This window comes from Pongo abelii, chromosome 16, assembly GCF_028885655.2.
Source record: "Pongo abelii isolate AG06213 chromosome 16, NHGRI_mPonAbe1-v2.0_pri, whole genome shotgun sequence".
Classification (NCBI taxonomy): Eukaryota; Metazoa; Chordata; class Mammalia; order Primates; family Hominidae; genus Pongo; species Pongo abelii.
Genome location: NC_072001.2, coordinates 71,456,365 through 71,471,239, shown reverse-complemented (window position 1 = coordinate 71,471,239; position 14,875 = coordinate 71,456,365). Strand labels below are relative to the sequence as shown.

General features: G+C 47.6%; 1 protein-coding gene across 3 annotated transcripts in view; it reads left to right on the top strand.

Moving 5' to 3' along the window:
* ITGA11 (integrin subunit alpha 11) overlaps positions 1-14,875 on the top strand; it is a 149,931-nt gene that overhangs the window by 128,840 nt on the left and 6,216 nt on the right. The window contains exons 26-30 of one of the 3 annotated variants that reach the window (XM_024232324.3): positions 124-210; positions 3,477-3,587; positions 3,730-3,825; positions 7,252-7,365; positions 8,009-9,498. In XM_024232324.3, coding sequence (XP_024088092.2) covers positions 124-210; positions 3,477-3,587; positions 3,730-3,825; positions 7,252-7,365; positions 8,009-8,080 — 480 coding nt within the window. In that variant the 3' untranslated portion in view covers positions 8,081-9,498. Of the gene's footprint in view, positions 1-123; positions 211-3,476; positions 3,588-3,729; positions 3,826-3,934; positions 6,721-7,251; positions 7,366-8,008; positions 9,499-14,875 lie in introns of those variants that run through there. The other 2 variants (XM_024232325.3, XM_024232326.3) reach the window with 2 other exon arrangements.

The window sequence follows — 14,875 nt, the reverse complement described above, 5'->3', positions numbered from 1 at the left end:
CCCCAGCTCCCTTCTCCCAGGACCAGGGCTAGAGGAGGAGAAAAGAAACGTCTCTGGGAGCCTGCGTCTGCGTCTGCCAGAGCTGGTTGTGAGGCTGTGTGTGTGTCTGTGTCCTTTATGTAGGCGAACACGTCCTGTAACATCTGGGGCAACAGCACTGAGTACCGGCCCACCCCAATGGAGGAAGACTTGAGTCGTGCTCCACAGCTGGTGAGTGTCCCCCAGACCGAGAGCCACAGTGGTTGGGGTTAGAGGCGCTCCGCGGGCCATTTCCCTCCCGATCCAATAGCTTGTCAATAAGAGCTTACTGAGCACCTATATGTACCCAGCCCCAAACCAAGAAGAAACTGGAGGAGGAAAAGACTTCTTGGCCTGTGTGAGTCCCCCATCTCACAGGGAGTGGGGCAAACACACAGAGTGAGTGTCTGAGAAGCCCAGGTCACAGCCTGTGGTGTGCCGGGCAAACGAGCAGAAAGGGGTGGGGAGAGTGGACTTGCACCTGGGCCAAGCAGGCCAGTAGGATACAGAGAAGCAGAGAGAAGGGGAAGAAAACAGATGCAGCCAGAACACCAGAACACACACATGGCTCGTATTGGAGACATTTGGCCGCGTCAGCTGGGGCCTCCTGCCCTAAAGACGGAACGCAGATCAGCTTCAATTTCCAGAGCCCTCCCAAAACACCTGCTCATTTCCAGTTTGCATTCTCAGGGTTGCCTCTGCCTCCAGATACCAGTTTCTCACCCTGCTTCCACTGTTCTTCACCCAGACAACAATCTTTGCTGTTTTAGTTTTACTTCCCCAAAACAAGTGCCTCCCACAAAGCACATATTGAGGGTAGTGTGCTTTGCCAAAGATTTAGGCTGGGTTGGGGTTGGGGTGGGCAGCAAGGCAGCAACACTAGTAACTTTCACCTAATAAATTCTAATTGTTTGAAGATTTGTTTGGGTTTCCCACCAATGTTAGTTTCTCCACTTAATCCTTATATTATAAATGGTCTTGAGGTATTACTCTAGCTAAGACCTCCAGGGCAATGGTAAATAGATATGACGATGACAGAATCATCAGGATTACCTTAATCATGATTACTTAAAGGAATTTATTTTTATTTTGATTGTTAAATATGATCATTGCTATAGGCTTCACACATGAGGGGATTTCAAAATCATTAGCCGTCCGCCTTCCAGTCCTGATTTGGTTCCTTCTAACTTCTTTTGGTTTGCTAATCTTAAAAAAAATCTTTAAAGGGCAACCATTTTTCCTCAGCTAATAATGTAAACAACACCGCATTAGGCCGTGCACAGTGGCTCATGCCTGTAATCCCAGCACTTTGGGAGGCTGAGGCGGGTAGATCATGAGTTCAGGAGCTCGAGGTCAGGAGCTCAAGACCAGCCTGGCCAGCATAGTGAAATGCCATCTCTACTAAACATACAAAAATTAGCTGGGTGTGGTGGCGGGCATCTGTAGTCCCAACTACTCTGGAGGCTGAGGCAAGAGAAATCTCTTGAACCTGGGAGGCAGATGTTGCAGTGAGCCAAGATCTCGCCACTGTACTCCAGCCTGGGCAACAGAGCAAGACTGTCAAAAAAAAAAAGGACTGTATTGACGTGGTTAAATTCCCAGGACTCTTAGTTATTTAAGAATGGACTACATGGTTGGTATCATTGCTTACAAAAGTGTCTTGAACTTGATGGAGCTTATGTTGAGAAGTAAAATTTAATTTTTAATTTTTATCTTTTAATTCCATTTTTCCACAAACTTTTTGAAATCCCTTTGAGAGGAGCAAGCAGGAGCATTGTCATTGTGGAGAAGGAGTCTCTGGTGACATTTTCCCAGCCATTTTTCTGCTAAAGCTTTGATTAACTTTCTCACAACACTGTCATAATAACCAGATGTTCTCATTCTTTGGCCCTCCAGAAAGTCAACAAGCAAAATGTTCTGAGCATTCCGAAAAATTGTTGCCACAACCTTTGCTCTTGACTGATCTGCGTTTGCTTTGACTGGACCACATCCACCTCTTGGTAGCCATTGCTTTTTTTGTGCTTTGTCTTCAGGATGATACTGGCAAAGCCATCTTTTATCCGTTATAATTATTTGAAGAAATGCTTCAGAATCTTGATGTCACTTGTTTAAAATTTCCATTGAAAGTTCTGCTCTTTTCTGCAGCTGATCTGAGTGCAACAGATTGGGCACCCGTCAAGTGGAAATTTTGCTCAACTTTAATTTTTCAATCAAAATGATGTAAACTAAGCCAACTGAGCTGTCTATAGTGTTGGCTAATGGTTCTGCTGTTAATTGTCAGGCTTCTTCAATGAGGGCCTGAACAAGATTATTTTTTTCCTCACAAATTGGTATGAATGATCTGCTGCTGCAAGCTCCATCTTCAGTGTCCTCTAATCCCTTCTATTCTTTTCTTTTCTTTTCTTTTCTTTTGAGACAGAGTCTTGCTCGGTCACCCAGCTGGGGTGCAGTGGCACGATCTCGGCTCACTGCGACCTCCGCCTCCCAGGCTCAAGTGATTCTCCTGCCTCAGCCTCCCAAGTAGTTGGGACTACAGGCACGTGCCACCACATCTGGCTAACTTTTTTTATTTTTTCAGTAGAGACGGGGTTTCACTGTGCTAGCCAGGATGGTCTTGATCTCCTGACCTTGTGATCCACCTGCCTCGGCCTCCCAAAGTGCTGGGATTACAGGCGTGAGCCACCACGCCCAGCCCTCTAGTTCCTTCTTAAAACAAATTATCCATTTGCAAACTGCTGATTTCTTTGTGACATCATCCCCATCAACTTTTTATAAAGCATCAGTGATTTCACTGTTCTTCCACTCAAGTTTCGCCATAAATTTGAAGTTTGTTTTTGCTTCAATTTTAGCAGAATTCATGTTGCTCTGATAGGGGCTCTTTTCAAACTGATGTCTTATCTTTCTTAGTGCCTCAAACTAGATCCTGTTCATATAGGTTACAACAAGTTAATACGAGTTTATTTTGGTGCAAAAAAAGTTTTGGAATCCATGCATAGTTTTTCCATAATACACATTTTCCATGAACTTTATGAAGACCCCTTTTATCTGATTCAGGAAGTTCCCTGGGAGTTTTTATCATGAACAGAAGTTGGACTTCCTAAAATACTTTTTCTGCATCTGTTGCAGCGATCATAGAATTTTTTATCTTAATGTGTTTATATAGTGATAGGAAACATTTATAGATTCCCTAATGTTGAACCAAAGTTCTGTCCCTGGAATATATCCAGGCCGGTCACAATGTACAGCTTCAAGTGGAGCATCAGATATACCATCCTTCATTTGTCCTTCAGTCATCCCCTGGCAGACGCAATGCACATGTCCCCCACTCCCAACTTTCTCCTTGTCCCCTGTCCTCTGCCCCTGCCCCCAGGAGCAGAGTCCCAGTCGTTCAAGCAGTGTTGCTGCCCCCTGCTCCCCTAGCCCAGCAGCTCAGCCCTGAGACCCATCTTCTCTTTCAGAATCACAGCAACTCTGATGTCGTCTCCATCAACTGCAATATACGGCTGGTCCCCAACCAGGAAATCAATTTCCATCTACTGGGGAACCTGTGGTTGAGGTCCCTAAAAGCAGTAAGTAGAGCCCCTGGGCTGGGCTGGAAGGAAGAAGGGAAAGGGGGTGGCTGTTGGGATGTCTTCCACCTGGGGCTGCCTGGGGAGGGGACGGGAAGAAAAGCTTCCAGGCCAGCTTCTGAGGAGCCCTCTGATTGCACAGCTCAAGTACAAATCCATGAAAATCATGGTCAACGCAGCCTTGCAGAGGCAGTTCCACAGCCCCTTCATCTTCCGTGAGGAGGATCCCAGCCGCCAGGTGAGCCCCTGGGAGCCCTGCAGAACTGGGCTTAGGCCGGACAGCTTGGGAAAGGGTTGGCCGTGCTCTATAGAGTTTTCCTACAACCCCTGGCTACATGTCCCAGCAGGAGAGAATCAGGCAGACCTGTGAGCTGTTAGGGTGGCCGCTGAGAAGAGGGAAAAAAGCAAGACAAATGGGCCTCAGGAGCAACACTAGGGAAGGTCCAGAGGTCTGGTGTGAACTGAATTTGTGAAGACCAAAGGATGGGAGATGCCTCGGTATCGGCCTCTGTTAGTTGGGTAAAAGCAGATTGTTACAGATCACATTGGCTTCATTCGGGGTCCAGGAAAGGAGTGAGACTCTGTGAGACCCAATGAGAAGTGAGGTCTTAAAGAAAAGCCCATTCCTGGAAGAAGTGGCAAAGGAAGAAAAAAGAAAAGAAATAAATTTGTAAAAGAAAGCAAGCAACCAAAGCCCAGTCCAGTGGAAATAGACAGGGCAGCCAGGCGTGGGACGCTGCTGCCCTCCACTGGCCACACCCTAGAAATGTCAGCCTGGGCTCCAGGCAAGCATTCCTATTACAGAGGTGGAGTAAGCGCCCAACACCACCCCAGGGAGATGCTGGAGAGCAAAGAGGCGGGGTCAGGAAGCATCCCTTATAAAACAATCCAACAAAAACCAATCACAGCTAGGGCGGGGGGATGCCAGGCAGAGGGGTATCAGGATCCACCTAAGGAGATTTTTTGTTTGTTCATTCATTTGGCATTTGTTGGGTGTCTCTCCTACGACTTGGGCCCCAAAGGGGAAACAGAGATAAATTAGGCAGACAGGGAAACAGTGACAATAAATGGGTGAGAGCAATCTGCGGGTGAGCACAGGCCCGGGGGGAGCAGTTCAGAGCGAGGGACGTCCCCGGAAAGCTTTCTGGAGACAGTTTGTTTGAACCGAATCTTGAAAGATGCTGCAATGCTCCCGGCATCCAAGAGAGGGAGGTGTAGTACAGGCACCCCCCTCACCCCCCCATACCCTGCGCGCGCACACACACACACACACACACAGAGAACCCTTCTTCTCACATTGATGCTTGTCTTTTGGGTGTCTTTTCCTTCTTCCACCCCCACTCAACCCCCCAAAAAAATTCCTCTTATAGTCTCTGGATGCCTCATTTCTCTTTTTTTTTTCTGAGACGGAGTCTCGCTCTGTCACCCAGGCTAGAGTGAGGTGGCAGGATCTCGGCTCACTGCCAGATCCACCTCCTAGGTTCACACCATTCTCCTGCCTCAGCCTCCAGGGTAGCGGGGACTACAGGCACCCGCCACCACGCCTGGCTAATTTTTTTTTTCTTTTTTAGTAGAGACAGGGTTTCACCATGTTAGCCAGGATGGTCTCAATCTCCTGACCTCATGACCCGCCCGCCTTGGCCTCCCAAAGTGCTGGGATTACAGGCGTGAGCCACCCTGCCCGGCCATGCCTCACTTCTCTTTTAGAAATCCAGCAACCTTGAAATTAAGCCCCTGTATGCTGGGCTCTGTGCTAGGTGCCAGTGCTGGGGAGGCAGAGCCAGGTCCCCGCCTTGAGGGACAGAAAGAGCATACATAAGGGCCCTGCCATTTGCTGGCCCCCAGCTGTGTGCCAAACATGGTGACAGACCTCACAATACTGTGAGGCACTGTCCCCACCGCCGTCTCTCAGGTATGCACACCGAGGCATGTGAGATGAGGCAGGAGGGACAGTGACTTGCCTCAAGTTGAACAGCGAGTCAGTGGCCAAAGCAGGGCTCTGTCTGCTGTTGCGGGTGGTCCATTCACTCCACATGTTAGCTGAGCTCCTGCTACATTCCCAGCACGGTTCCAGGTTCCGAGGATAGAGCAGGGACAAAACAGACAAAGCCCCCGCTCTCCTACAGCTGACATTCTAGGCGGGCAATAAACATAAATATAAACATTATCAACTGGTGATAAGGGCCACCCAGAAAAAGGCACACGTCTAAGGGTGGAGTGCCAGGCGGTGCTGTTTTATACAGGGGACTTGGGAAAAGCCTCTCCAATAAAGTGACATCAGACAGAGACCATGAGGAGGACAGGAGTGTCTCGTGGCTGTGAGGGAAACCCTTGCAGGCAGAGGGAATAGCAATGCCTGCAGCAGGCACGCCACGGCATGCATGTTGGAGGCCAGGCGGCCGGAAGCTGGAGTAGAGCGAGAGGGAGCAGGAAGTGAGGTCAGCAAGACAGGCGGGACCCGAGAGGGGAGGCCTTGCAGGCCAGGGCCAGGACTGCACTTTTCACTCTGAGTGAGCTTGAGCAGAGCAGAGCATAGGCCTGGCCTTCCTGGTTAGAAGGATCCCTCTAGCTGCTGTGCTGAGAACAAAGTGCAGAGGGGAGGCAGTCGGGCAGTGCTGTAGTCTCCAGAGGAGATGTGAGGGCGCTCAGGCCCAGGAGGTGGGAGGAGTGGCCACATTCCAGGTGTTTCCAAGGGAGAGTGGACAGACTTTGCTGCTGGGCTCCGTGTGGGTGTGAGAGTTAGGGTCAGTGATGGATATGTGGCTTCTGGCCTGAGCAGCGTGGAGGGATAGTGCTGCCATTTGCTTAGGTGAGAAAGAGCTGGAAGGAGCAGGCTTCGGGGGCTGGGGTGTTAAGAGCTTGGTTAGGGGCCTGTTACAGTTGCCAGGCAGGCCAGGAGACAGTCGGTATGAGCCTGGAATTCAGCGGAGAATCCAGGCGGAAGACAGAAATGTGAGAGCAGTCGGCATGTAGACGGTGATAGCCACAGGACTGAGGGAGCTGGCCTGGGCTTACTTTCTGACCTTCACGCCCTAGCCACTTTTGCCTTTAGGACGCCTTCCTCCATAGGAAAAAAGTATTTAAAATTATGGTTTATAACCGTGTTGATACAAAGATTAAAAAAATGTTATCCAAGCTGGATTCTATTCCATTTTTTCCTCTAATTTTAAAAGAAATGTAAACATTTTCATGGGCTCCTAAAAGTGTTATGGGCCTTGGCATCATGACTACTGTGACTCATGGGAAAGTCAGCCCTGAGTTCACCCAGGAAGTGACTCTAGAAAAAGAAGAGGTGCAAGGACTGAACCGTGGGACACACTGACCTTTAGAAGCGTGGGAGGCGATGCGGAGGCAGCAAAGGGAGAAGGAGTAGCCCATGTAGTGGGAGGAGGATCCAGGGAGTGGCAGGGCCCTGAGGCCAAAGGCAGCAAGTGTCTCAAGGAGGCAGGATCACCTGGGCCACTGAACCCAGTGTCGGCTGTTCAGGCACTGGTCATCCTGAGGCCTCGGCTGGCCTGTCCACCCATCCCTCTGGTATCCCCCTGAGGAAGAGGATGCAGCTCCCCAACCAGGTGCCAGCTGTCTCCACCCTCCTGCCCCTCCTGGACTGCCACCCCAGCCCCAGAAGAGTAATGCTGTTGGCCTGGCCCCCCTCCCCTTGCAGATCGTGTTTGAGATCTCCAAGCAAGAGGACTGGCAGGTCCCCATCTGGATCATTGTAGGAAGCACCCTGGGGGGTCTCCTACTGCTGGCCCTGCTGGTCCTGGCACTGTGGAAGGTGAGGGCCCCGGCAGGGGAGGGAAGGAGCAGCATCCTGGCTGGTGGGCCCAGGCTTCAGCCCCTGGAACTTCGTGGCCGCTGCCACATTCTCCTCTCCAGGGGAGCTGGCACCCCGCCCCTCGCCATAGCAGACACATTGGTTAGGGCCAACAGAGGGCACTCAGATTATGGCTCTAACCTGTTTGTGGGTGCCTTTGAGAAACTGATGAAAACTAAGGTTCCTATTATTAGAGAAAAAAAAAAAAACCAAGTAGAAACAACTGCACAAAATTTCTCCCACAATGTCAAGCTGTTAACAAACTTTCCAAAGTCCATCTCTGTCTCTGAAGCTCTGGTTACAAACCCCTGGTCTCAGCCTCCTCCTGTTACAGATGAAGGAGGCCCAGAGAGGGATGTTGGCTGGGGCTGGTCACACAGCAAGATGGTGGGCACCAGCATGACTTCTTGCATGCAGCCCATGGTCTCATCCACTGTGTTCCAGTCCACAGAGGCAGTTCTGGAGGAGGGGGCGCTCAGAATGAGCTGGGGTACTCAAGGAAGTCCTGAGGGAGGAGTCCCAAGGAAGGGTAGTGGAGGGAAAGCTGGGGCAGGCCTTGCCCACCCTGTCCTCCTCTGAGACGTCTCCCTTTGCCTCCTCACAGCTCGGCTTCTTTAAAAGTGCCAGGCGCAGGAGGGAGCCTGGTCTGGACCCCACCCCCAAAGTGCTGGAGTGAGGCTCCAGAGGAGAGTTTGAGTTGATGGGGGCCAGGACACCAGTCCAGGTGGTGTTGAGACCCAGGCCTGTGGCCCCACCGAGCTGGAGTGGAGAGTAAGCCAGCTGGCTTTGCACTTGACCTCATCTCCTGAGCAATGGCACCTGCTCCCTCCAGAATGGAACTCAAGCTGGTTTTAAGTGGAACTGCCCTACTGGGAGACTGGGACACCTTCAACACAGACCCCTAGGGATTTAAAGGGACACCCCTACACACACCCAGGCCCACGCCAAGGCCTCCCTCAGGCTCTGTGGAGGGCATTTGCTGCCCCAGCTACTAAGGTGCTAGGAATTCGTAATCATCCCCATCCTCCAGAGAAACCCAGGGAGGAAGACTGTAAATAACAAACCCAATCTGTACACTCCAGGACTCTAGTTCCAGAAGGACCCAAGACAGAACAGATCTGAATTCTGCCCTTTTCTCTCACCCATCCCACCCCTCCATTGGCTCCCAAGTCACACCCACTCCCTTCCCCATAGATAGGCCCCTGGGGCTCCCGAAGAATGAACCCAAGCCCAAGGGCTTGATGGTGACAGCTGCAAGCCAGGGATGAAGAAAGACTCTGAGATGTGGAGACTGATGGCCAGGCAAGTGGGACCAGGATACTGGATGCTGTCCTGAGATGAGAGGCAGCCAGGCTCTGCACCCACGTGCATTCACATTGACGGCACCTCACACATTCCCCCACCAGCTGCAGCCCCTTGCTCTCAGCTGCCAACCCTCCCGGGTCACTTTTGTTCCCAGGTACCTCATGGGAAGCATGTGGATGACACAATCCCTGGGGCTGTGCATTCCCACATGTCTTCTTGCTGCAGCCTGCCCCTAGACATGGACGCACTGGCCCGGCTGCAGCTGGGCAGCAGGGGTAGGGGTAGGGAGCCTCCCCTCCCTGTTATCACCCCCTCCCTACACACACACACACACACACACACACACACACACACACACACACACACACAGCCTCCCATCCTTACACACACACACACACACACACACACACACACACACACACACACACACACACACACAGCCTCCCATCCTTCCCTTATGCCCACCAGTGCACAGGGAAGGGCCAGCGCTGTTGAGGGGTCCCCTCTGGAATGCACTGAATAAAGAGCGTGCAAGGACTCCCGGAGCCTGTGCAGCCTCAGTGGCAAATATCTCATCTGCCGGCCCCCAGGACAAGTGGTATGACCAGTGATAATGCCCCAAGGACAAGGGGCGTGCCTGGTGCCCAGCGGAGTAATTTATGCCTTAACCTTGTTTTGAGGTAGAAATGAAAGGGGGACACATCAAAGGCATCTGTCCCCCTGTGCATAGTACGACCTTTACTGTCGTAAATATTTTTGAAAAATTAAAAATACAGTGTTTAAAAACAACCAAGCACTGACATCCCATTCTGTGGGCAGAGCATATCACAGTGAGCCATACTCCCCTTTGAAGGAGAGGAAGTAGAATGAGGGGGTTCCTTGCTTCCTCCCCCCTACCTCTACATGTCAGAAGGGACTCATCCACCATTTGGTGCCCACAACATTACCTCCAAGTGGCTGCCTGGCCTTCGTGTGACGTCTCCAGTGGTGGAGTGCTCCATCTCCCAAGATCACCCTTCCATCTATGGCCTGTGTGGATGGTTAGGACCTAAATGTTTCACTGTAGCTTCTGCGCTTGGTTCCAGCTCTTCCCTCTCACGCCTCCCAGACTTCTCCAGGCCAGTTTCATTGTTAACCCTCTTACACTCTGACTTCAACCAAGGCGTCTCCATTCTGTTCTTGTGCCATTCATGTCTTGGAATCCCAATAAGTAGAACCTTGGAAATAATTTGATCTTGTTTTTGCATAAATGAGGACACTCAGAACCAGAGAGAGCCCTAGGCTCCCTCAGCAAAATCAAAACTAAACCCAGGACTGCTATTTCCCAAGCCAGATTCTGTTATTCGAGCACAGCCTTAGAAGGGCTTGATGCCGAGCAAAAGGTGAAAATGGTGAAACTAAAATTTGAGTATCAAAACCCATTGCCTTCTAATAGAATCAGAAGGAAATGTTGCTAAATCATATTCCATTTCCATCATCATTCTTATGAATGGGGTAACCTGGCGAAATGACAATTAATAAACCCACACTCATAAGTGCATTGATTTAGCACCAAGTCGTCCATCAAATGTCATCAGATCTGTGAGTATGCTCTTATGGAAAAGCTGATTTTTAGAGGCTGGCATTCAGATTTTTTAAAACTGCCACCTGTGACCACACTGCAGGCCAAACAGAATGTACCTGCTGGTCAGATGCAGCCCAAAGGTCACTGAATTGCAACCTCTGGACTCTCAGTCAGAGGCAAGGAGCCCTTATTCCAGAACTCCACGGTCCCTTCACACCCTTCCCCAGACCTACACCAAGACCAACTAAGTGGTCAAAAGGTGGACAAACTGAGAGTTGTATCAAGGCCCTTAGCCTCTCAATTTGTTATCAAGTCTCCCTTTCTGAATCTATTTACCCTGAAGTATAAATATCCAAGATGAGCCTTAAGAGTGCCTGGTAAAGCAAACAAAGATGCATCTTATAGGGAGCAAAGTCTATGCTAACGCAGTGTTTCTCAATCCTGGCTGCACCTTTGAACCACCTGGGAGCTTTAAAAGTGACCACTGCAAGGGCCCTACCCACTATGGATCCCAATTTCATTGGTTGGGAGAGGGGCCAAGTTTGTTTCCAACTTCCCCAGATGACTCTAATGGCTGAGAGTTGCAATCAATCAACAGGTAAGTGAATATCCAGGCTATAAGATGAAGAAACAGGGGGTTGTGCCCAAGCCCACTGTGCCTCATAAAGCAGATGATCTCTGCAGAGCTGCGCTTCTCAAAGAGTGGTCCCAGGACTGCCTCAGACCACAGACTCCTAAGTTCCTCCTCAGACTTCACAGATCCAAGCTCTATGAGGTAATTCTAAGCACATTAAACTTATAGAACAGCCATCTGGATTTAATATTACATTACAGCTATAATATTCTGCTATTCTCTAATCTTCAATGTCAGTTTCTTAAACTGTCAGGCCTGTCTTTAGATGCCCTTCAACTGTGCTGGGGACTGTCTTGATGGCAGCCAGCAAAGAAAATCAGCAAAAACCCCAGTGGAGTTTCTGGGTTTTACTTTTGTTAAGGAAGGTGATGTTTCTTGACATGACAGGTATCTAGGTGGAAAGGGCAAAGTACTAATGCAAACACAATGGAGACACTATGGAATAGCTCTGCCCAGGGACATGTGGAAGAGCTTCTAGGAGACAGTGTGGACCTTTCCATCCCTAGAGGTCTTTACAAGATAAATTCCTACCTCCATCAGTATTCAAAAGGTTTTAGCATCAATACTGTCTGAGAATAAGACACTAGACTTGAGTCAGTCCCCTGGCTTCAAGCCCAGGATGCCAAGCAGCCTGTAATGGAGACCGCTGGCTTAATCGTGCTCCTTTCCTGGCATAACAACTCACTGCACCCATGCCTCACCACCAACAAGCAGTCTCCTCACCACCCAAATGTGCCTTGGGTGACTTAAATACAGCCATTAGTATGAATGGTCCCCTGTTTTTATTCAACACCACACCGGTCTTTGCTTTTACCTTCAGCTAATGTGGTTCCAGTCTTTTATTCTGCACTCCTTCTTACAATTAGAAAAAAAAAAAAAAAAAAAAAAAAAAAAACCTCCCAAACTATCTTTATGTTAGTATTAACATCAACTAGGTTCTTCTCAAAGGACAGCCAGGTCTAATTGGCCACATTAAAATCTGCAGAGTGCTTTTGTGTCACTGTCTGTTCTATTAGTTTCAACATCATGCTAAAATAGGACAGCATGTTCCAGAACTGAAACTGTAACAGGAACGGAGCCTTGCTGATTTAGCATGAAGAGGGAATTGTAAGCCTTGCACCTGGACTCTCAAACTTTTCAATAAGATGTATGCTAAGCCGTACCTAGCAAACTTACCAGGTCCAAAGTAGAGTACAAGCAGAAAGTTATTTTTAAAGGAGGGGCACTATCCTTGAGGGACTTACCCTTTCTAATCAGCTTTGCATGGTTTGTTTTGAGACAGTGTCTCACTCTGTTGCCCAGGCTAGAGTGCAGCGGCACCATCACAGCTCACTGCAGCCTCTGCCTCCTGGGCTCAAGCGATCCCACCTCAGCTTCCCAAGTAGCTGGGACTACAGGCAAACACCACACTCGGCTAATTTTAGTATTTTTTGTAGAGAAAGGGTCTCGCCATGTTGCCTAGGCTGGTCTTGAACTCCTGGATTATCTCCCTGGCACTGCATTAAAAAAGATGTGCAGCAACTTAGTGATGTGTCTGAAATGTTTTCAGAAGGTGGCCCAAGCCAGAGTCAAAAAATTTTTTTATTTGGAAAATTAGAGGAAATACAGAAAATCAAACTTCAAATAGGTGCATCTAATTGGAGAAGCTTATCAAGGACAGAGACCATCTTTCTTATTTTTGAGACAGCGTCTTGCTCTGTCACCCAAGCTACAGTGCAGCGGCACAATCACAGCTTACTGCAGCCTTGACCTCCTGGACTTCGGTGATCCTCCCACCTCAGCCTCTCGAGTAGCTGGGACTACAGACATGCACCACTATGCCTAGCTAATTTTTTTTTAATTTTGTATAGAGAGGGGGTCTCACTTTGTTGCCCAGGCTGGTCTCTCTTATTTTTGTATGCGTATCTGTGGTGCAGTGCCTGAAATACAGTAGGTGTTCAATAAGCACCAATATGCAAGAGTATCTTGCCACTGATTAAGGCAAAAGCAAAACCCCAGTCCTCCCCTCTGATGGACTGAGCACACCAAATTTTTAAAGCACAGGCAAATTAGAAAACATAATTTTGTCTAAACTTGACAACAAGCTAAGGTTTTGTGAACCACCTAAAGTTTGCCTCTCTCATAATGAAATCTTCTAAGTCAAGTATCTGAAGGAATATACTACTGCCAGTATTTTCTTTAGTCATCTATCATACAGCAGACATTACTTGAAACAAAGAAAAAAATGTTTTAAAACCTGTCTGGATGATTTCTGTGGTCTCACTAGGTTATTGCAGCCAGGGAGTGACCTAGCAGAGATCTGAAGGTGAGCTTCCCTAGTACTGGCATCTTACAGTGAAAGAGCACTGCTCAGTGGGTCAAGAGACCCAGAGCCTACTCTCAGTTACAACACACGTAGTCCTTGTGTGGCCTTTCTGGTCTTGTGTCCTGAACTATAAAATGAGAGGGCCGCACTAAATGTTCTTTTCAGATCTCTATAGAGACTGGAATAGCCACAGAGAATCTAAATTTGAAAACAAACATGTCCTGAGGGTGTGCTCCAATACCACCCTTTAATACTCTCCTGAGGTGTGAAGGCTGGAAATAATGAGAAGGCCATATTATTGTTACTTGCAAACGATTAGTGTATCTGGGACATCCAAAAGAAGTAATTGAAAATTTATTTCTTTAAAAAAAAAAAAAACCCATTACAGTGCTTTTGTAAAAACATTAATATTTAGAAGTACGTAGTGGTAATAAAAGGAAAATAGTTCTAAGACCTTCATTAAAAAGAAAAACCTAAAAAAAAAAAAACACTCTGGATAGAGGTGTATGATTTACCTAACCAGACATAGCTTTCTTTTGGATAAAAAAAAAAAAAAAAAAGCTCAGAAGTGCGGAACTGTACAGATGTCCCTAAATCTATTAATTCAATGCTAAACAAAATAATCTCTTAACATGATAAAATTACACCAAACTTCATCTGGAAAAATAAACATATAATAATCAAAAAAATTAGCCCCTCCCACCTCCCCACTTAAAAAAGACAAATGAAGAAATACTAGTCCAAGGCCAGGTGTGGTGGCTCACATCTGTAATCCCAACACTTTGAGAGGCTGAGGTGGGAGGACTGCTTGAGCCCAGGAGTTCAAGACCAGCCTAGGCATCATGGCAAAACCCCATCTCTACAAAAAATACCAAAAAAAAAAAAAAAAGAATTAGCTGGGCATGGTGGCACATACCTGTAGTTCCAGCTACTTGGGAGGCTGAGGTGAGGGGATCACTTGAGCCCGGAAGATCAAGGCTACAGTAAGCCATGGTGGCACCACTGCACTCCAGCCTGGGTGACACAGTGAAACCCTGTCTCAAAAAACAAACAAACAAAAACCAAACAAATTATAGGAAAATCAAAATTTTAAACCAAAGAAGAGAAAGAGAAAGAAGGGAAGGGAAGCCATAAAAGTATCTTTTTCAAATAGATCATGGGGAAAAAAAAAAAAAAGTATGACTTGGAATAGAGACAGCCTTACAAGCAGGATCTAAAACTCAGAATCCATTTTTTTTAAATTGTGATAAATTTGACTATAGAAAAATGTAAACTTTGGATACAAAAGTACCATATTTAAAGTAAATAAACTACAACTATTACATGACAGAGAAAATGTCCTCAAACTTCTAAGGAACTTCTAACAAGTAGGAAAAAAAAAAAAAAAACCACACAACCCCAAAGAAAACATCAATAGTCAATAAATATATGAAAGTGTTCAACATTACTCATAATAAAGGCATACAAATCAAACCATGAAATGCTATTTTTCTTTAATCACAACTTTGCAAAAACTAAATGATTAGATAATATCTGATGTCAATAAAGATGTAGAGATGGAAGGCAATTTGCTAACTTCTGTCAAGATTTTAAGTAGTCACTAAACCAAGTTCCAGTACTAGGAATGAATTTGTCCTGTAAGTATTGTACTTAAGGATGTTGA